Below are 21,781 nucleotides of genomic sequence, written 5' to 3'. Positions count from 1 at the left end.
CATCTTCTAGAGAACACCCTAGAAGAATGGAGTTATCCATCTATCTATATCCCTTTCCCAATGTGTCATATTTGGACTATTTTGGTTAGGAAAGTTATCTTCCACTGTATATTTATAAGCATTCTAGGATTACTGCAGCTTATTTCAGGTAGTAACAGTTACATTACATTACATTATTGACAAACCAGAAACTTGACAGTAAACAGACACAAACATATCATACTCTAAATCAGTGTTTCTCAAACTGTGCTCCGCGGAGCCCCAGGACTCCACAAGACATCTCCAGGGGCTCCACGAGGTTGACAAACTAGAAACATTGATAGGTACAACACATACAATCAGTGGACAGCTGGAGCTCTGCGTAAATTTACATGCATGTAAAGGGCTCTAGAGCCCAAAAAGTTTGAGAACCACTGCTCTAAATCTTACCTTATCTAGAATTTTGGTCTTTCCTGTGTCTACGTGTCCAAGTACACAGATAACTGGCGCTCTCAGCTTTTCAGTGTTTACATTTTTGTTATTTTCAATACGTCGTTTCTAGCGTGAGAACAAAATGAGACATGTTATATATTAATCTCTAGCTTTTAAAGTATTGCAAACAAACAAGTGGAGAATTACCTAACGTTTTCAGCAGCACCTTAAGGAAAAGCTGGCAAGGCTTTTGCACTAGTTCTCCAAGCTAAAATTCAAATTCCATGAGAAGAAGGCAATGCAGATGGTGTGTTAAAAAAAACAGTTATTATTTTAACCCTGTAGCAGTTAAAAAGTTTAGCAGTTACAGGATCACATGCTGGCTCCCTGAGACAAGGGCCAGAAGCCGGTGTGCTTCCAGCTGCTAGCCCTACTCCCAGGGTGTACCACTCTGCACTGCAGACTCTCATATGGAGGCAGTGGTGTGGGGCAGCATCCAGCTCCCTGGGAGCCGGATCAGGCGGCGGCATGTAACCATTTGCGTAACCAATAAGCTCTTGCTTATCAGTGATCCATGTAAACAGTTACATTCTTACGTCCCTGCTGGACAGAGGTTTTTCTAGTTCAAGTATAATTTTCATCATCTGCATCTGGATTCAATATATGTTGAGCTAGATTATTTATATTCAAGGAGAACATCTGAGGTCCTGAGAGCTAATCTACGTGCAATAAGGCTAACTTGCCCCTTTTGTCCAGCTCCTTGACATTGTTTAGAAATCAGAATTAAAGGTTAGCATCTGGGCCAGATCTAATTACATTGATTAAACTGTATTTCAGCAGATTGAAATTAACATTCTCAATTTTAAAAGCAACAATCTTGTGACTTCCCCCCCAAACACAATTCCTTTTTTTGGTCCGAACCCTACAACATGATGAAATTTCAAATTTAAATAGATAAAATTGTGAAATTTACTATTTTTAAAACTCTAGGACCATGAAATTAACCAAAATGGACCATGAATTTGATATCGTCCTCTGTATGTGTGTGTCCAGGATGTATAGCAACAATGTGATTTGGGACAGCTAGTATGGTTTGGAGTATGTTTTATTATGCATACTAGGAATGTGAACAACTAGTCGACTATCCAATAAGCAAAAGCTTATCAGACAGTTGACTAATCACTTCTGCCCCTTTGCTGCTTCCATAAGAAAGAGGAGCAGATGCTTCAAAGCGGCAGTGCTATGTGAAGCCTGGGACCAGACCCCAAGCTCCACACGTCACTGCCTCTTTGAAATGCCGCATGAAGTGTGATGCCGGGTTTCCCGCAGCATTTCAAAGCAGCAGCGCCACATGGAGCTTGGGCCATTCAGAGTCCCCAGCCAATAAGCAGTCACTTTGAAATGCTACAGGGAGCATGGGGCCAGCAGGGGACTGCTTGAGTCCCCCACTGGCCCCTTCTCCCCGCAGCACTTTCAACTTTGAAGTGTCGGAACAGTCCTGGGGCTGTTCCTACACTTCAAAGATGGAAGTGCCCATATCAACTATTCGATTAGTGAAATAATCGAAATTTTACATCCCTAATGCATACATTTCAAAATTTCCTTAGCAGATGTAACCAATTATTAGGTATGCATTAATGAAAATTACAACTGCTAAATCTATTGTGCAATATCCTGAAAGGGGAGGGGGAAGCCAATATAAAATGTTAGTAATTGAAAAAACAAAAAACAAAAACAAAACAAAAAAAACAAACACACCACACAAAAACCACAACCCTTAACTGTAGAAATCTATTAAAATTCGAACAGAATTTACAAAAGATGGAGTCATTAGTGGTGATGCAGCATATTTCCACCCTTCAAGGAAGCTTTCCTTTGGAAAAAAGGATACTCTTAGCCATATTGAAGGAGATTATACTCCGTACAGTACAGGAGTTATATGAGTTTTAAGTGAAGACCCATCCAAGTAAGTCTAAATGCATTAATAAAAAAATGAAGCTGTGTTAAGTACTGTTGAAAAATCTTAATTTTTTGCAGAGAAATTAATTGCAAGTCTATAGACCGTCAATAAGTTCACTGAAGATGGCTATGGATACGTGCACTAATATATTGCTTGCAGTGTTATTGTAGCCATGTCTGTCTCAAGATATTAGAGTGTGTCTAGACTACAGGGTTTTTTCGAAAAACTTCCCCTGCATCTAGACTGCTGCCACGTTCTTTCGAAAGTAAATCGAAAGAACGTGGCAGTTTTTTCGACCGTGGAAAACCTCATTTGAAAGTGCTCTTTTGAAAAAAGGTGCTATGTAACAGAGTTCTTGACTCGAGTCCCACGACTTGAACCCAAATCCGACTTAAGTAGCTTGGTTGACTCGACTTGGGTTCATTGTTTGTGACTTGAGACTCGACTTGAGACTTGCTAATTCTGTTAAATTGACTTGGTGAAAAAATTGTCCAAAAATGCCGATATTAATGGCTTGTACAAAAGTGACTTGACATTTTTTAAATTAAGACTTGAGACTCAACTTGGAACTTGAACTATAGTGACTAGACTTGGACTTGACAATGTGACTTGAAGACAACACTGCTATGTAATGCAAACTGTGCTTTTTCGAAAGAGCATCCAGACTGTCTGGGTGTTCTCTTTTGAAGAAGTGGGTTGCTTTTTCAAAAGTACTGGTTGTAGTCTAGATGCTCTTTTTCGAAAGAGGCTTTTTCGAAAGTATCTTTCGAAAAAGCCTCTTTTGAAAGAGGCTTGAGGTCTAGATGTAGCCTTAGAGACACAAGGAAAGAGAGATAATTTTATAGGACCAACTCTTGTTACTGAAAGACACAAGCTTTTGAGCTCACTGAGACATGAAAAAAAGCTTTTGATCTTATATAAAGCACTTTTTCATCTCTCTAAAGTTCAAAAGCTTGTCTTTCATCAACAAGAATTGGCCCTATAAAATATATTACTTAACCCACCTATAGATTAGCAATTATATTATAGTATTATTTTAAGAAGCTTCAGGGGATAGCCGAGTTAAGTCTATAAAGTGCTACCAGACCATTTGTTGTTTAAGTTTATCCTGTACAGACTAACAAAACATGTATATGGTAAACTCCAGTCATCTGTAGAAGTGGGCTGGGCCCAAGAAAGCTCATGATACCATCTACATGTTTTGTTAGTCTATAAAGTGCTACCAGACCATTTGTTGTTTTTTTAAGTTTATAATTTTAAGGTGAATTTAGAAGAAAGTATGGCTGAAAGTCCACTAAAATTCATAACGTTTTCATGCCACAGATGAAAAACTTCAAAGACAAAGCTGCATCCAGATACCTCAATTCTCCGCTTAGCTTTGTCATAAGCGCGCTCTTCTTTTGTACGATCATCATCAGAATCATATTCAGAACCAGAGCTTATTTCTTTGCTTAGCTTTTTCTCCGAATGTTTTCCAACAGCTTGAGACTCTGTTTCTCTCTCATCTGAAGTTTTTTCATCTTCATCTTCACTTCCCTCACTTTCTCCAACATCAGACTCTTCACTCTCTTCCTCCTCCTCTTCCTCATCATCATCATCCTCTTCCTCATCTTCCTCCTCCAGTTCATGGTGTTCCTTGACTTCAATGTGCACAGGTTTTCCCTCTGGCAAGAGAAGAGATAAAACTAAAGTAAAATACTTTGTCCAGATCACATCCCCCAAATCCAACATAAACAGGAGTTGTAACTGTGATCAGATTTCATTCTATAAACATAACATGGCCTAATTTTGGTTTATCCATATGAAAGAATAGTCAGCTAGACAAAATATGGGAATAAATGTGTAAGTTTAAAATATAAAACAATGTAATATTGTCAGTGTACTTACCTCCAAGAACAAATCTGGCTGATCTAAGGAACCCTTTTCCAAATACAGGCAGTCCCCGGGTTACATGGATCCGACTTACATCGGATCCCTACTTACAAACGGGGTGAGGCAACCCCACACTAGCTGCTTCCCCCCAGCAGACCAGGGAGACAAGAAACTAGCGCCCCCTCCCCAGCAGACCAGGGAGACGCAGAGCGGCTTTTCTCAGCAGACACCTCAGCTTGAGAATAAAGGACTGAGGGAAGTGAGGTGTGGGAGAATAAAACTGAGCTCTGGAGAAATGTTTGGCTAGAGTTTCCCCTACAATATGTACCAGTTCCGACTTACATACAAATTCAACTTAAGGACAAACCTACAGTCCCTATCTTGTACGTAACCCGGGGACTGCCTGTATTAGGAGGAATAATACACACCATGCACTTCACTTGTAAATACACATATAGTCAGTGTAGGCAAGAAATAATGCTCCAAACCTAACAAGTTCAATTTGGAGTCGATCAATTTTTCCATCAGAAAGATGTGTTTTAAGTTTTCTAAAACTTCAGGAATTTACAATTAGCATAGAAGTGACTAAATCTTTATAACATTGTCAAAATTGTAAAACATTATAAAGAATGTATATTTTCCAGTAGAATTCCCTTGTAAAGGGAGGTTTGTTATCAATTACAGTTTTTTTTGAAAGATGTATGTGTGTGTTCATACTTGTGTAATATGACACTCGCCATTGGCGATGAACTACAGCAAGGGTGGGCAATAATTTTTGAAGGGGGAGCACTTCATGAATGTCATAAGTGGTTGCAGACTGCCAGGGGCCAGGCTGCAGGCGGAAGGAGTGGGGCCAGAGACTTCACGTGCTCCTCCACCCACAGACCATGACTGGCCTGGAGAGTACATAAAATCTTTACCCCTGCCCTGCAGGGGGGCATGTGGCATCAGAGGGAACCACCAGCTGTTGGTGGGGGAGGAGACTTTGTGCACTCCCTTGTCCCTAGGTCTCAATTATCCTGGGGGAGGGGCAAAACAGCAAAGTGACCACAGGCTGGATGAAAAAGCTCGGCCGGGCCACAACTGGTCTGCAGAGGCTATCTTGCTCAACTCTGAAGTACAGAACCTTGGGGAGGAGGGGAGGTTGTAACCTGAGGCAGGAGTGCAGGCAGGGATGCAGGGATTTGGGCTGTGACCTGGAATAGCAGATTGAGATGCAAGGCTTGGGAGTGGGTTATGACCAGAGGAGTGATATAGGAGGAGATGAAGAGTCTGGAAAGACATATGGGAGCTGGAGAAGGGATGCAGAAGGTTTGGGTTACATGGGGTACAGATGCAGGAGGCAGCAGAGGGGTAGAGAGAGGGAGGGGCTGGGGTGCCGGAGGCAGGCTCTGCCTGGGAGACCTTACCTGGATGGCTCCCAGCCAGCAGCCCAGCAGGTTCTTTAACCAGGCTTCCTGCCTTCCATGCCCTTGTACTATGGATGTAAGAGTGTAGTCAATTAACCGATAAGCAAAAGCTTATAGGTTAATGCTATAGACTACACACATTTCCCCCCCGCTTGCCAGTAAATTTTTTAGCAGTCTGGCCAGTAGCCCAGCTCAGTCCTGGCTTGTGCCAGGTGTGGGACCTACTCCTGCTGTGGCTCTGCATTTAAAGTGTATTAGAAGGCAGGCAGGTAACCAAGCTCAGTCCTGGCTCACACTGGGTCCGGGACCTATCCCCACTGCGGCTCTGCATTTCAAGTGTATTAGGAGCTATGCGGACAGGCAGTCTGACTCATTCTGGCTCGCATCGGGTCCAGAAGCTCAGAAACTCCTCCCCCAAGGACGGGGGCTCCTGCCACCCTGCGCTGCTGCCTCTGTATCAGAGGCAGCAGCACAGGGCAGCAGGCCAGCGAGGGGAGCTGTTTTTTAAACTGGCTGCCTCTGATACAGAGGCAGCAGTGCAGAGTGGTACAGGGCTCCTCAGGAGTGGGGAGAGCACACTGGCTGCTGGCCTTACCCCCAGAGACTATAGAATAGTCGAGTAACCAATAAGAATTCATGAGATTAATCGACTATTCAGTTAACTGATATTTAACATCCCTACCATGTACTGCTCAAGGCAGCTACAGGGACCACGTGAGCCTGAAGGATGGGGTGGGAGGGGCACTTCACATGCTGCCTGTCCTGCAAACAGGCAGCTGCTATTGGCCAGAGACTGGCCAATGGGAGCTAGTGGGGGCGGGAGGAGTGAGAGAAGCCTTTCCCCTGGACTCTCAGCATTTACAGAAGCACATGGCCCTGCAGCAGCTGGCTCCACTGAATGCCTGAGTGTGGGCGAGGCAGGCCTAGAGCCAGCTGAGGTTCTCGTGGGCCTGATCAGGCGGCTTGGCAGGTTTTGCCCAGCCCTGAACTACAGAGCTCTCTTCAAAGCTGCATCTGCTGAAGAGGTGTGTAAGTGCACTCTTGTGACACTGACATTTGAAGTCTGAGCTGTATAAGGAAGTGCACACCCAAACCTCCTTCTTAGTATTGTAGTTTAAGAGAAGGTACTAAGTACATACAAGAAATCTCAAGATAGAGGAAGGCAGGAAATGTGGATACACACAGGAGACTTAAGAGGTTGCTTGCTAGTATCAGTTGCTTTATACGGGGTTTTCTGAGCTTTCTTAATTGTTCGAGACTAGCAAATAGTACTGCCCAGAATGAATCTTGGTGAGGAGTTTATATGGAACTATGCTCTGTACTATCATTCTCCCAAACAGATCACTGGAGCATGATGTAAGTACAAACAGCAGCACTTGGAGGTGGGATACATCAACTTCACATTGCTCTACTTAACTACACTAGTGAGTTGTGCTTAACATATTCTACACAAGCTACAGTGTCCCTAATCAAGTCAGTCCTCAACCCTGTAAAAAACTGGTCCTTCAAGTTCTATATAACTCAGATAATTTGTATAGAAACAGGCTCTCCCTGACTTAACCCACATGTTAGATAGCTTGTCTAATGGGTTTTGTTTATTTGAGGTAAAAACAAAGGGTTCTTTTTTCATATAAAATAGGACAATTTATTTCCTCTGGGTAGGCATATGGTCAGCTCATGAGGCACAAATAGCTCTCTAATGTGTCACCTGCAGCTCTTTGAAGCACATGGTATTAAAATACTGATTTAATTATTAACCAGTCAGGATCCTTTTACTATGTTATTAACCACCTATAGTTGATGACAATACTAGATGAGTCACTTCGCAAACCTAACTATTTCCTGTCCCACTATTTAAATACGAATGTATAGTACTAGTAAATGAAGTAAATATCACTGCAAGTGGGTACTTATGCACCCCAGACAACAGATGTGGCTTTGAAGAGGGTCCCAACACCTTGATGCCAAATCTCCCAAGGGAATACAAGAATTAACAGTCGTGGTTTGACTGGGACTCTGCATACTGGGATTGTTCCCAAGAATTTAGCCCCTGCCACTGTCCCAAACACTGTGCAGCTGAAAGCAACTCTATCACTGCTGTATACACCAGCTTCCCAGCTGCTCAGGCAACATGTGAACAGCTTGTTGCTAAGCCTGCTGATTGCCCACAACTATGTCACTGCAATGCACCAAGCCAGTCACTTCACATCTATTCTCAGTGGGAGCTCAAGACAGCTACTTCCACTGAAGAGCAGATGCCCAATGACATTTCTAGGAATCTACACTAGTGAAAAAGAAGCAAGATGGGGAGAACTCTGTATTTGGCAGAATTCTCCACTTTGATGGGAAACAAGGGAGTATTGTTACAGGATTAAGCAAGACAGACGGAATTTTTTCATTATTTATCTGTAATAGAACAGTTTCAAAAGGAGCAAATTGAGAGAGCCCCTCCTCAGATTTCCACCACTAGGCTAAATTCCAAAGGAGGTCCTTCTTCTTCCTCTCCCATTCCTTCTAAAACAGTGTAGGTGACTAACACCAAGGGAGGGTTTTCAGATGAGAATCCCAAAGGAAGGGACCTCCCTGAAGCCTGGACTCTATCACTGAGAGGTGGTAGGAGTTAGTACATACCCTATATGCTTGGCACCTCCCACTGGGAACACCAGGCAAGGAGCTGCCAAGATTTTGTATATCTCATTGTAAGGCACCTGTTTCTCCTGGTTCATTGTACAGGGATCCCAGGCTTAACAGTTGGTTAACTAATTAAAGAGGATCTTACATTCCTATCTGGAGTAGTCAATCTCAATAAAAAGTATCTTAAATTCTCATCCTATAGCAGTTTCTTTATCTTTCACTTCCTTTTCTCCTTAAGGAGAGGAGGAGGGAGAGATACAATTCTTTAGTTAAATGATAGGTAGATTAATCTGATGTGGTCATAATAATCAGCACGTACTGTTAAGGAACAATGTTAAACTTCTCTTGGATATAAAAATACTACCAGACCTCTATTTACTCTCACATACCCACCTTTTTCTCTCTCTTCATCACTGATCATTGCTTCCCAGTCATCCAAACCCGCATCTGCCGTTTCTTCTTCTTCCTCCTTTTCTTCTGAAACTGAACAAAATCCATGTCTGACTAAAATCCGCACTAGGATTACAATATCCATCTTACACAGAAGTGCAAGAAATACCAACAGATGATCACAATAAAAACTGAGACACTTATTTCTCTTCTGACAAAGTGGCAGGTAAAACTTTTAAGCTCACAAAACTAGCATTACAGCAAAGCTGCAGAAATGTCAGATTCCAGAGTTGCTGGACTCCCCAGAAAATTCATTATGGTTAAAAGTGGGGGAAATTACAGAGTTAGACCTTCAGTATATGCAGTAGTCCTCCGTAACAGGTTATACTCCCAAACAATAAATCCACTCTTTTGTGAGACCACAAAATCCCAGCATTTTGGGGAACAGATCCATTCTACTCATGAGTTTGGGACAGTCTATCACTCAACAACTCTTACTTATATTAGTGGTGTAAAATCCTAAATAATTCATTAACGGGTTTAATATGACGTTTAACTGGTTAGCTGATTAAAGAGGGGCAGGTGGAGGCAGGCAGCTCCCACCAGTTAACCGGAACTGGTGGGCATCACCTATTAGGAGTGATGCTTACTGATTTTAACCTTTCACATCCCTAACTTCAGTCTCAGGGGACTCATCTCTAAAGGTCTCCATTCTTTGGACAAGATTTCTTTATTGTTCTAGTATTTGGCTGCCATATCATATACACTTATGTCAAGACCAACATGTCTTTAATAGACTAGTCCCCATTAATAAATTATCCACATGTAAGAGAAATTAGAAGATTTTGATTCCATGGTGAGTTTGAGGGTCTGTTTTTGGCATATGCCTATTTAAATTAAAAAAGTGGTAGATAAACAGATGCTTATTCAAAGCTCTATACATCTCAAGACATTATTTGTACACCACAACAAAACCCCCTGATATTAAAATAAATTATTCCAATAGGAAATCAGACAGATACTCAATAACTGAGATGCCTTCCCATCTTTTATCATTATGGGAAGTTACTTTTAGATTTGACAGTAGCCTTCAACTACCTGAAGGGGTGTTCCAAAGAGCATGGAGCTAGACTGTTAGCAGTGGTGAGAGATGACAGAACAAGTTGCAATGGCGGGGGAGGTCTAGGGTGGATATTAGGAAAAACTATTTAATCGTTTCACTAGGTTAAGCATTAGAATGGTTCTCTCAGGTGAATTGAAGGTGGTTCAAAACTTCAAGGGTTTTAAGGCTAGACGTGACAAAGCCTTGGCTTGAACAATTTAGTTAGGGTTGGCCCTGCTTTGAGCAAGGTGTTCAGACTAGATGACCTCCTGAGGTATCTTCCAACCTCCTCTTCTATGCTTCTTTGAGAGAACATGGTTTGGAAGACTGATCAGACCCTTTCAAAGGCCTGGTCTGTAGTATACACCTTAGGACTACTGAAATGCAATTTATAAGTGGACACAATAGTATAAATTATTTGAAAAATCTTAAATTTATTGTGAATTGTGTGTTTATACATTGATTTATAATTTCAAGGTATTTTCGCACTATACAGAAAGGGAGATGTGCCTTGGTTATAGAATATCTGGTCCTCATAATAATCAAAGGAGAAGATGATGATGCAGCAACACGTTCAAAAAAATGAAGTAAGCTTCTTAAAGCATGGCTCTGTGTTTTACTAAGTGATCCACTTTTAAAGTTTGTGATGAGTAATAAATAGAGTGAGGACAACAAACACAATCATGAGTTTAATACTTCATTACAAAGACCTCATCTTAAAAGCTTTGTGCTCTGCACACCAGTGGAGTACATTCTCACTCTACACCTGTTTAGTTTCCCATGCCAATCAATACAAACTGCTGAGCATTTGTGAAAACAAATCTGTGGAATCGAGACCTCCTGACAATGAGAACCAAAAAGCAAACAAAAATCTAAAAAAAAAACTTCTCTAGCACCAACTCTTCAAGCAATGCAGAGTTCTGAGACTATTTTAAAGTGACTGTGTCAGGCAACCTATATTTTATTACTTGTTTCAGCCAACTGTTTGATATTACTACTGACCTGGTTCTGAAAAAGGAATCTCTTCTTGTACAGGTGTAACTGGTTCTACAACTTCTTCAGGTGGAGAGGTTACCTCCTGGGTTTCTGAGATTGCAAGGAAATAAACAAAATCACTGCTACATTGTCTCTGTCTGAGAACACCACCTGGAGGTATACTGTCAACTTAGTAAAATACATTTTATCTCTAGATTCCATTTTAAAGCTGAACTGTTACCAAGAAAACAGACTCACCATTATACTTTAGTAAGACCAAGCCAAAAATGCATGAACTCCTGCCTATTGATCTAAAATAGAAGGCTAAACAGTTCCCAAAGAATGCATTTCTCAAACATTAACAGGCTTGAAAATGGATACATAAATATTTTGTCAAGTATTGGCTAATCAGGATTGTCACCAATTCAAAAACATCAAGATTCACCTCATTTATCAAAGAGATACAATAAAATGTTATAATACAAATATGTTATCAGATCTCTCTCTATGCATCCAAACAAAGAAGGAGAAAATAATTACTGAAGTGTAATCTAAGTTGGTGGTTACTTTCTCAATTACCAAAGTACTATCCTCACAAAGGAAATATAGCTGCTTACCTTTCAGCATAATTAAAAAGACACAAAAATCAAAGAATATTTTAGATGTTAAAATTGTTTACATATTTCAATTTACAAAACTCTTTTTGGCATAACACAGATATTATTCTGAAAAACCTGTAATAATCATAAACACAGAAGAACTGTAAAGCAGAAAAATTATATGCAATCTGTTAGATATCTATATCCAACTGCTCTGACAGACTCCAATGATTCAAGAATGAGCATCCTCCCTCATCTCTTTCATGGAAAATGAAAGTTTCTTGCAATTAGTTGGAAAGATTGTGAAAAAAATGCACAACTGAAATAACACTGTCTTAGAAAAAGATCACCTTTCATCTTCAATAGGGTGTTCTCTCAAGCCTAATGATACATATCAGATTCTCAGACTATTTGGGTACACAAATTTGTGTCCCTGATCTGCACACACAATTATTGCAAATGTGCTTGCAAATTATAGATGCAAACTGAATGTAAAAATGGCCAAAAGGCAAAAGAGAGCTGGCCTTAACCATAACTGCATCACTCTCTCACAGACAGGACCAGATTTCCAATTTGGCACGTACCTGGGGTGCCTAAAAGTTAAAAGCAAATTAAAAGTTTGACTTTTAATGGAAAACACAATAGGTCAGATATAGGCAGGGGGAAGGGCAGTTAAAGATGCTGTGCCTAGGAGTGCATAAGATGTAAATCCAGGCTTGCTCACAGGACAATAGTTTTATTAACTGAAGTTTATGGTGTGGACGGGAGGTTAAAGCCAAATGCTACCATTACTCTTTGTGCACACTTTCCTTGGTCATTAGTGAATAATCATCATGACCTGAAATAAGTGCACGGCTATAACTTTGTAGCTCGAGCCATGGACCACAATTAAAAAAAAAAAAAAAAAAAAAAAGGTTATTTTGAGCAGCGTGCCAAAGGAGCAACCCATAAGGTTGCCAGATAGTTTCGACAAAAATACCGGACACACTTGACATTACATCATAATCTACATTACATCTTATTTAGAAAATGCCAGACATTTTTATTTTCTCAATTTGTTTCCCTAATAGAAAACTCAAATACTGGACTGTCCAGTTCAAAACCAGACACCTGCCAACCCCAGCAACAGAATATATCAATTTTCCTTGATTAAACAATTTATCATGTCTGTATTACAAAAGCTGTTTTTCCGCTTAAAAGATCTAGTCATTCCACAAATAACTAGCTCAGGGACAAATTTTAAAGTGTATTTACCAATTTTCAGAGTTCAAAAAAGGTTTTCTTCTGCATCAGTAATCTGATCTTTCATTGATAAAAGGCTCAAAAGTAAATCAAAAGGCAATAAATCTTTATCCTAAATAAATATGACTCACTCACTTCAGAAATATCAGTAAATATAGATTATAATCTTTGATGTTGATCCTCAGGCCATAAAATAATGCCATCTACTGAGTCTTCATGATACATTTGGGGAACATAAGTTTTGCTCTACAGTTCATTTTCACATCACCAATATTGTTAGTGAACAAGAGGTAAAGAAAATGAATCTATATTAGAGTCAATGATGAAAATAATGGCAACAAAAATGTGAAATGAAAGACTGAGCTAATTTTGTTGACTATTATATGAAGTAAGAATTTTTTACTAAAGACAGACACTCACCTTCTTTGTTTTCCTGTTGCTGCTGTTGCTTCTTTTTCTTCTTGTCTTCATAAATTGGCCTCTTCTTTGGCACAGAATCTTTGGATGGCACTTCAACACCTGCAAAATGAGAATTAAAACAATTCAAATACTAAAATTAATAGAGCTAACCTGGTAAATAAGTAACCAAGATGGCAAACTAAAATAAAGGTAATGTTTGATTTAAAATTAAAGATCAAAGTTTTCTAAACATGCCTAAAAATTAGGCTAAGTTTATATTTAGACATTTTAGGGGCCTGATTTTCAAAAAGGGGCCAGTGACATGCATCTTCATGTGGCATATCATAGCTTTGGGGGTTAGGGGGAGAGAGAGAGAGAGAGAGAGAGTCAGATCGCTTATGCTCAGGAGTCTAATTTTAGATTTTAAACTTTTGACTGCAGGTTTGTTTGTTTTTTTAAATGGAGATTGCCTATCTCCTAGAACTGGAAGAGACCTTGAAAGATCATTGAGTCCAGTCCCCTGCCTACACAGCAGGACCAAGTACCACCCCTGATGAATTTTTGCCCCAAATTTCTAAATGGCCTCCACAAGGATTGAATTCACAACCCTGGGTTTAGCAGGCCAATGCTCAAACCACTGAGCTATCCCTCCCCCCAAGTTTACATTTGGTCCCATAGGTAGACACATTTCAAATTTAGCAAGCAATTAGAAATAATCAGTAAATGATCCTTTATTCTGGAATTTCACTTCCAACAGGCCTGACAACAAACCTAGTATTTTAGGTCTTAAGTAAAAAAAAGAAGGCAGGGAAGAAACCTAAATACTTTAAAGAAGGCTAAGTAGGTAGTACTTTACCTGTTAATAGCAGTATTGTGCTTCTAAAGTTACATAAATAAAACATGAACATCGATGCCTTCATTTTATACCTCATTGGAAAGACAGGGCCTCCAGTGGAACTCTTCCCTGATTTACTATAAGTTAACTTTCTAGCATGAGAGTAGAAAGTTGACTTAGTACAAAAGGAGGGGGAAGGATTGCCACTGAAGTACCAAGTATTTGTTGCAACATCCTAGGTTCCTCTTATATGCCTTCCACTTTGTTTTCAAAGCCAAACCCTGCAAAGTTTGAGACCTGGCACAATTACACAGAGGTATGCAATTTTGCAATGAATCAGCAGGATTCCAGAGAAAATTAGTTATAAACCATAGCAGTAAATATAGAGACACCATGGGTCTTAATGAAGAGTTTTTCATTTTAAAAAAATCCATCAAATCTTGCATAAATCCCTAAATGCTTTGAATCTTGACTACCTGAGATTGCAGTCTATTGTGCTAAAAGAAAAACCATTATGATCAGGGGAGATACTCAAGCTAGTTCTCTCCAGATTTAAAAAAGGCAAGGGCCTTCACCTATGGAATTCACTTCCTCTTGTAGTCTGCTAGGAACAAAATCACTTACTTTCAATACATGCTGAAAGACACATCTAATTTTTCTGGTCTTTGAGATGTGGGTGTCAAAGAAAGTGATACATCATAGGGATTTATTTTTGGCTGTACCTGATACATAGATTGAGGTGGCAAATATAATGTATTAGACATTTTTCCCTTCTTGTTCTATAGTTATATTTCATTACCTGCAGAAGCGCCTAGAAGCACTGGTTTAACTATTGTTAAGGATACAGTTCTCTCTAAGAGACCATGGATTCCATGACTTTCTAGGACTACTTCTGGAGCCACCATCCACTGCAGCCATCAAGGGGAATGGAGGATGACAAAACAACTGGCCCTCCAGTGTCACAGTCCTGGTCCATCGGAGCCGCAGCTGCCAGTCACTGCAAGCCCTGCCAGCATTTTGTTTGTGCCTTCTCCAACCCTCCTCCCCCACCTTTTGGTTACTAAAAAGGAATCAGGGACAGCTCATAGGGGTTCGTGAATTTTTTTTAATTGTCCACAACCTATCCCTGACAGAATCAGATTTATTAACAATATTTATAGTTAAATACAAATATTGCCTTGCTTGCCCACAGAAACATAGTAGTTTCCCACATGGCTTATTTGGCATATTCTGCTTGAACCAGTACTGCATGTGACAACAGAAGATAAAATCTGCAAAGTTTACCTTGAGCATAACTGATCAAAGAATTTAGACCTTTAGGAAGACTACTTACCCTGAGCTTGGAGTAGTTTAAGAGTAGCCTCTGCTCTGGCTCTAGCTTCTCGCTGGGATTTAGTTAAAAGCTTTCCCTCCTTTTTCAAACGCTCTTTTCGTTCCTTCTCTTTTTGTTTCTTCCTTTCTTTTCTTTCTTGTTCCAATCGTTCCTATGAAAATAAACAGTGTTACAAAAATGCATAGTAATATTTTTTTCTATGATTTAGAGAGAATTTTTAAACTACAAGGATTTATTAAGACATTTTATAGCTGGCAAGCAGGTGGCCTACTACTACTTCCAGTGGGTTTTGACTATATTGAATCATAGGGTTGGAAGAGAACTCAGGAGGTCATCAAGTCCAGCCTCCTGCCCAAAGCAAGACCAATCCCAACTAAATCATCCGAGCCATCTCTAGGGATGGAGATTCCACCACCAACCTAGGTAACCCATTCCAGTGCTTCACCACCCTCCTAGGCTATGTCTAGACTGCAGGCTTCTTTCGAAAGAGGCTCTTTCGAAAGCATCTTTCGAAAGAGCATCTTTTGAAAGATCGCGTCTAGACTGCAGGCGGATCTTTTGAAAGAGAAATCCGCTTTTTCGAAAGAGAGCACCCAGCGAGTCTGGATGCTCTCTTTCGAAGACGGCCTCTTTACATTGAAGAACGCCTTCCTTCGAAAGAGGAACTTTCGAAGGAAGGCGTTCTTCCTCGTGAAACGAGGTTTACCGCCATCGAAAGAAAAGCCGCGTTCTTTCGAAATAATTTCGAAAGAACGCGGCTTGAGTCTGGACGCAGGGGAAGTTTTTTCGGGAAAAGGCTACTTTTCCCGAAAAAACCCCTGAGTCTGGACACAGCCCTAATGAAATAGTTTTTCCTAATATCCAACCTAGACTTCCCTCCTTCCCCCCCCCCCCCCCAACTATAACTTGAGACGATTGCTCCTCATTCTGTCATCTGTCACTACTGAGAACAGCCTCTCTCCATCCTCTTTGGAACCCCCCCTTCTGGTAGTTAAAGGCTGCTGTTGAATCCTGCCTCACTCTTCTCTTCTGTAGACTAAATAAGACCAAATCCATCAGCCTCTTCTCATAAATCATGTGTTCCAGTCCCCTAATCATTTTGGTTACCCTCCATTGGACTTTCGCCAACGTGTCCACATTCTTTCTGTAATAGGGGCGGGCTACAGAATTGGGCACAATACTCTAGATGTGGTCTCACCAGAGCTAAATAAAAGGAAATAATCACTTCTCTAGATCTGCTGGAAATGCTCCTCCTAATGCACCCTAATATGCCATTAGCCTTTTTGGCTACAAGGGCACACTGTTGACTCATATCCAGCTTCTCATCCACTGTAATCCCCAGGTCCTTTTCCGCCAACAGCTGCTTAACCAATTGGCCCCCAGCCTGTAACAATGCTTGGGATTCTTCTATCCCAAGTGCAGGACTCTGCACTTGTCCTTATTGAACCTCATCAGATTTCTTTTAGCCCATTCCGCCGATTTGTTTAGATCCCTACCCTCCGTATGCATCTACCTCTCTCCCTACCTTCAGGTCATCTGCGAACTTGCTGAGGGTACAATCCATTCCCTCAACCAGGTCATTAATAAAGAAGTTGAACAAAACCAGCCCTAGAACTGACCTTCTGGGCACTCTGCTTGATACTGATTGCCAACAGACATTCGGGATGTGAACGACTAGTCAACTATCTGATAAGCAAATGCTTAACTGACAGTCAACAGGCTAGTCGACTAGTCACTTCCTCCCCCCCCTCCCGCCCCTTGCTTCCTCTATCAGAAAGAGGCATCAAGGGATGGGGGAAAAAGGAGGGGGGGGCTTCAAAGCGGCAGCACCGCTTGGAGCCTGGGACTAGACCCCAGGCTCCATACAGTGCTGCTGCTTTGAAACCATGCTCCCCAAGGCGCTTTTACCTTTGAAGTGCCCTTACTGACTAATCAAATAAGCCAATGCAGATTGCATTGGCTATTCGATTAGCCAAATAATCAAAATTGTACATTCCTACCAGACATCAAGCCATTGATCACTACCCGTTGAGCTTGACAATCTAGTCAGCTTCCTATCCACCTTACAGTCCATTTATCCAATCCATACTTCCTTAACTTGCTGGCAAGAATATTGTGGGAGACCATATAAAAAATAAGACCCTAATCCTGCAACCTACTGAATGAGTTTTTACCTTTTCCCTACCCCTCACCCATACCCATCTGAAAACATGCAGTACCTCCTCTTTACGTTTAGCTTCTAGTTCCTCAAGTCGCTTTAAGCGCTCTTCCTCCTCTCTCTTTGCCCTTTCCTCCTCCTCTTTCATTTTAGCCAAGGCTTCTTGCATAGCTTTCACTGTGGCTTTACTGGGACCCTTTTTCTTCTCTTTCTCTTTCTCTTCTCTCTCACCCTTCTTTTTCTTTTTGTCTTTTTTCTTTTTGTCCCCTTCATTATCATCAGCTGCATAAGAAAAAGATGGATATTCAGGGTTATCAGAAATTCAATTAATTTTTTTCAGATTGTTGTGTTTTTGCTTAATTCTAGATCTGAGAAACATTGCCGATTCTGATTTCATAGTAAAAAAGAAAAAATGCCTATTAAAATCATAGCAGTAAGACCCTAAAACGTTCATATAATAGAGGTCTAAGAATAATCAAGGGGTGAAAAAATATGTTTGCACTACAGAGCTATAAATATATAATGCAGTGAGAATTCACCATCTGGCACTTGCTTTCTATACACCTGGACAACAAAGGCCAGGGAAAATGCCCATGGATAAACTACATACAAGAAAAAGCATGTGTATACGCAGCTAATACACTTCTATTACTGACTAAGGAAAAAACTGACATCTTCACAGGTTTGCCAGTTTTTGGCTCATTAAAATGGGGGGACAGGGGAAATCTGATTGCATCAAATGTTACTCTTCTAAAATTACTAACCTTCTACTGTTGTGGGCGCTTCTCCCTTTTCCCCGGAGGCAGCAGCTGGTGTAGATTCAGGAGGAGCTGCCTCTTCCGCTTTCTTTGGAACCTCTTTCTGCTTCACCTGTTCTTTTCCAACTTCCAATTCTTCCTTTTCCTTCTGTTTTCTCAGCTTAGCTTTTTCCTCCTCACGTTTTTTCCTCTCACGCTCTTTTTTTTCTGCTTTCTTTTGAGCCACTGTTTTTATTTTGAATGAAGACTCCTCTTCCTCTTCCCCACTTTCAGCATTAAGAGCAGGCTTTCCCTTTTGGTTTTTCTTTTGACCCTTTTTAGATTGGGAGAAGTCATCCGATTCATCATCACTCTCCCCCGAGGACACTGCTCGTGTACTCTCTTTATTTTTCTTAATGTTAGCTTCATCCTCTTCTGAAAGGTCTGGCTTTTTATTTGATTTCTGAGTTCTTCCTTTGCCTTTCTTAAGCAATAACTCACAATCGTCATCACTGCCAGAGTGCATTTCAGTTTTTGGTTTCTGAGTCTTTTTAGATTTTGTATCCTTACCTTCCATTTCTTCACTGTCATCGTCATTATCAAAGCTGATTTTTTTACTCTTCCCTCTCTTTTTTTTGTCTTGTTTTGAGAAGCTGAATTCTTTGTCATCATTCTCTACTGTCTGGTTATCAAACAAATTATGTTTATTTTTCTATGGAAAATTAAATATTTTGAAATGCAAAGTTCAGAGATCATATAACACTCCTCTTACTGAGGGTATAGTTTAAATAATAGTAAAAGAATACCTGAACTAAACCAAAGACAGCCCACAATAAAGAACACTGTATTTATTCACTATTTTTTCTAATGCTTCTATTGTGTGAAAGAGTGGTTTAAGCTATCACTGTTTGCATCTAATGCAGAAGTGTCATTAAAAGCAATTGTTATTTTAAAAGATTAGTAAATTTTCATTTAAGGCCTCCTACAATACAACAGCACCAAAACTGTTACGTAATCTGAGAGTAAAGGCTTAGACTACCCAAAACCCACCCCTTTCAAAAGGCTTTCTATTTGTCAACAGCCCCTCAACTTTCACCTTTTCTGAAGCAGGTTCTTTGTCACCCTTCCCATCTTGTGCCTCTAGAGATAGTTCTTCCAGCTCTTTTAGGATATCATCTTCACTAAGAAAAAAAGAAAGAAAGTTACAAATCACTTAAATATTTGATTATTTGTAAATAAATAAAATAATGAAAGGGACAAAAATTACTTACTCAAACTCTTGTTTTTTCTTTTCTTTTTTCTTTTTGCCTTTAGATTTTTGTGGTTCCTGCTCCTTCGCAGCACCTGCTCCCTCTATTTCAGCAGCAAGAGCATCAAGGTCAATGTCATCTTTGGCACTAAAAAGAAAAATAAAACAATTTTACTGAAAGCTAAAATTAAAAGGAAGTCATCTAAAGGAGCGAGTCACCAAGATTAGTACACTTAATAATGTCCAGACACCTCGAAATGAAACATATAATTGGGATGTTAAATCACATTTAATTAGCTAACAGGTTAAACATTAAGTTTAACTGGTTAACTGATTAAATAGGGCAAGCAGGGAAGCCCCTGTCGTGATGAACCCCAGGCCAGGCCCAATGCAGATGGGGGCTAGGCCAGCCGGACTAGAGCGCCCTTGCCCGTGGTTGCCTATTTTCTAACAAATTCAAAAGAAAGCCTATCCAGAGCTCTAAGCACACTAGTTGTCAAGAAAAATATACAAATTATTTATAGGATGAAAATAAAGTGGTAACGTTTCTCCTTCAGCATTTACATCACCAAAGCATAACAATACAGGGATTCTCAAGCTTATCTAATCATGTGCCCTTTCTCTGTGCCTACAGTGGTTTGTCCTCAGTGCTCCAACCCCTACCCTATGTCCAGCCCACAGCCACTGCTCTCCAGTGATCCAGAGTGGTGGCTATTGGCTGGGCACCTAGGTCTGAAGGCATCACCACAACCAGCAAAGAAATTATTGTGGCAATAACATAGTAGGTCATCCTTTATTTCTCCTCTGCTGCCAGCAGTGGCATTATCTTGGGACATCTGGAGTCTGGCATCCAACCAACCGCTACCACCAGCGCTCTCCAATCTCCCAGCAAATTTGGTTTTTTGTCCTAAAGCTTCTCATGTCCCCTCCCCCACAGCTTCTCCCGGAATACTTTCCATAAGTAATACACACACACACACTGGGGAGATTCCCTCCAGTTTGAACATCTTGGACGTAGCATGATTTACTTTGTGATAAGTCCACAAGTTCATCTTTACCTCAACCACAGAAGTTGCAGAAAGAAAAGATCCTTTACATCAGGGCTGGGGAACCCTTTTTGGGTTGGGGGACAACCACCCAGAGGGGGGGAAAAAAATCAGTTGGGGGCCGCACACAAGTGAGAAGCAAAAAACCAAAAACCATCCCTCACTGATGAGGCCCCTAACAGAGAAGGAGAAAGACACTCCCCACATTCCCCTCACACACCAGAGCCTAGGGGGCTCAACCTAATAGATTTTGTGTGCTCCAGCCTCACGGTGAGGTAGCAGGAGGACAGGAGCACCAGTGTGGGCTCCCCAATGCTGCCGGCCCCTCCCCCCTCTCATGAGCCTCTCACCCTTGCTTTATATCATATAGCTCATCTCTCAGCCAGTGCCACACACTTCCCTGTATCACATTCTATAATATTTTCCTCAGTCTAATCTTAGGAGTCCAAGTTTCCACCACCTTTTTTTGAATTATTGCTAGTTAAACTGTACTTTAATATTGGTTTTTAAAACTTTCCTCCTAATTCAATCCCATTACCTAAAGTTATATTTTCTTGTACCACTCTAATTCCTCTCCATTCTGAGTAACCCTCTGTAAGCATACAAATTAATTCTTTCAATCTTTCCTCAATTCAATCTCTCCAGCCTCAGCAATTTTTTGTTCATTTCTTCTATTGAGACATCTGAAGGAGACCTTTATGAAAGTATCATGTCCAGCAATTAATATTCCCAGAGGGGAAATTCTATTACCTTAACTCCCTGCCTCATGACAAAGAATTTGGGTATTCAACTCAAAAACCCCTAACCTTACCATTTTCTTTTTTTGACATTGCAAGCACTTGTCTAATTTTCTACTTGTGCCTCTTCTAGCAGTCAGCATCTTCACCTGAAATAGCAGGATTTGCTGTACCACAGACATGTCCCTCACACACTAGGTCCAAATGCAATCACCTCAATTATATTCTGAAATGCCTGCCTATTTCATGGATTCATGAGTACTACTGAAATTGGACACAAAGTGTCAGACTCCCTATATCTAAAAAAATATCACAAAAGGAAATGCACTTTTTAAAACCAGATTTTCCAAGACAGCAAATTTCAGAATTATCAGTATTGACAAGCTCAATCATTCCAAAAGCCAAACAAACAAAAACCCAAGAATCAGTACCCATCGAATTATGAGATTTTAAAAATATAGTTTCAGTCCTTTTTGTTCGCCATTGGGCGTTTTAGCCAAGTTTTCTACATTTCTATAAAAGCTAGGAAGGCAAAAATTTGTTTTAATTAAATCAGATTCTCACAAAACTTCTTGACTCCAGGAACTAGGACTTGGGGGGAGGGGGGGGGAACAAATATTGTAAAACTTGTTATAAAACAGTGCTGGCATAATTATAACATTTGAACATTCAAAATGTTGCTACTCTTTTCTT

The 21,781-nt window shown here is 40.5% G+C and overlaps 1 protein-coding gene across 1 annotated transcript in view; it reads right to left on the bottom strand.

The window, feature by feature from the left end:
* Positions 1 to 21,781, bottom strand: part of EIF5B (eukaryotic translation initiation factor 5B) — a 62,246-nt gene that overhangs the window by 26,201 nt on the left and 14,264 nt on the right. Inside the window, exons 2-11 of the mRNA XM_075916862.1 lie at positions 19,328 to 19,453; positions 19,153 to 19,237; positions 18,084 to 18,738; positions 17,381 to 17,601; positions 15,162 to 15,312; positions 13,015 to 13,113; positions 10,781 to 10,864; positions 8,680 to 8,769; positions 3,731 to 4,035; positions 430 to 537 (exon numbers count right to left, since the gene is read on the bottom strand). Coding sequence (XP_075772977.1) covers positions 430 to 537; positions 3,731 to 4,035; positions 8,680 to 8,769; positions 10,781 to 10,864; positions 13,015 to 13,113; positions 15,162 to 15,312; positions 17,381 to 17,601; positions 18,084 to 18,738; positions 19,153 to 19,237; positions 19,328 to 19,453 — 1,924 coding nt within the window. The remainder of the gene's footprint in view (positions 1 to 429; positions 538 to 3,730; positions 4,036 to 8,679; positions 8,770 to 10,780; positions 10,865 to 13,014; positions 13,114 to 15,161; positions 15,313 to 17,380; positions 17,602 to 18,083; positions 18,739 to 19,152; positions 19,238 to 19,327; positions 19,454 to 21,781) is intronic.

Source organism: Pelodiscus sinensis, chromosome 1 (genome assembly GCF_049634645.1).
Source record: "Pelodiscus sinensis isolate JC-2024 chromosome 1, ASM4963464v1, whole genome shotgun sequence".
In the NCBI taxonomy this organism is placed as follows: domain Eukaryota; kingdom Metazoa; phylum Chordata; order Testudines; family Trionychidae; genus Pelodiscus; species Pelodiscus sinensis.
Note: the sequence above shows the minus strand (reverse complement) of the source record. Positions and strands in the feature narration are given on the sequence as shown.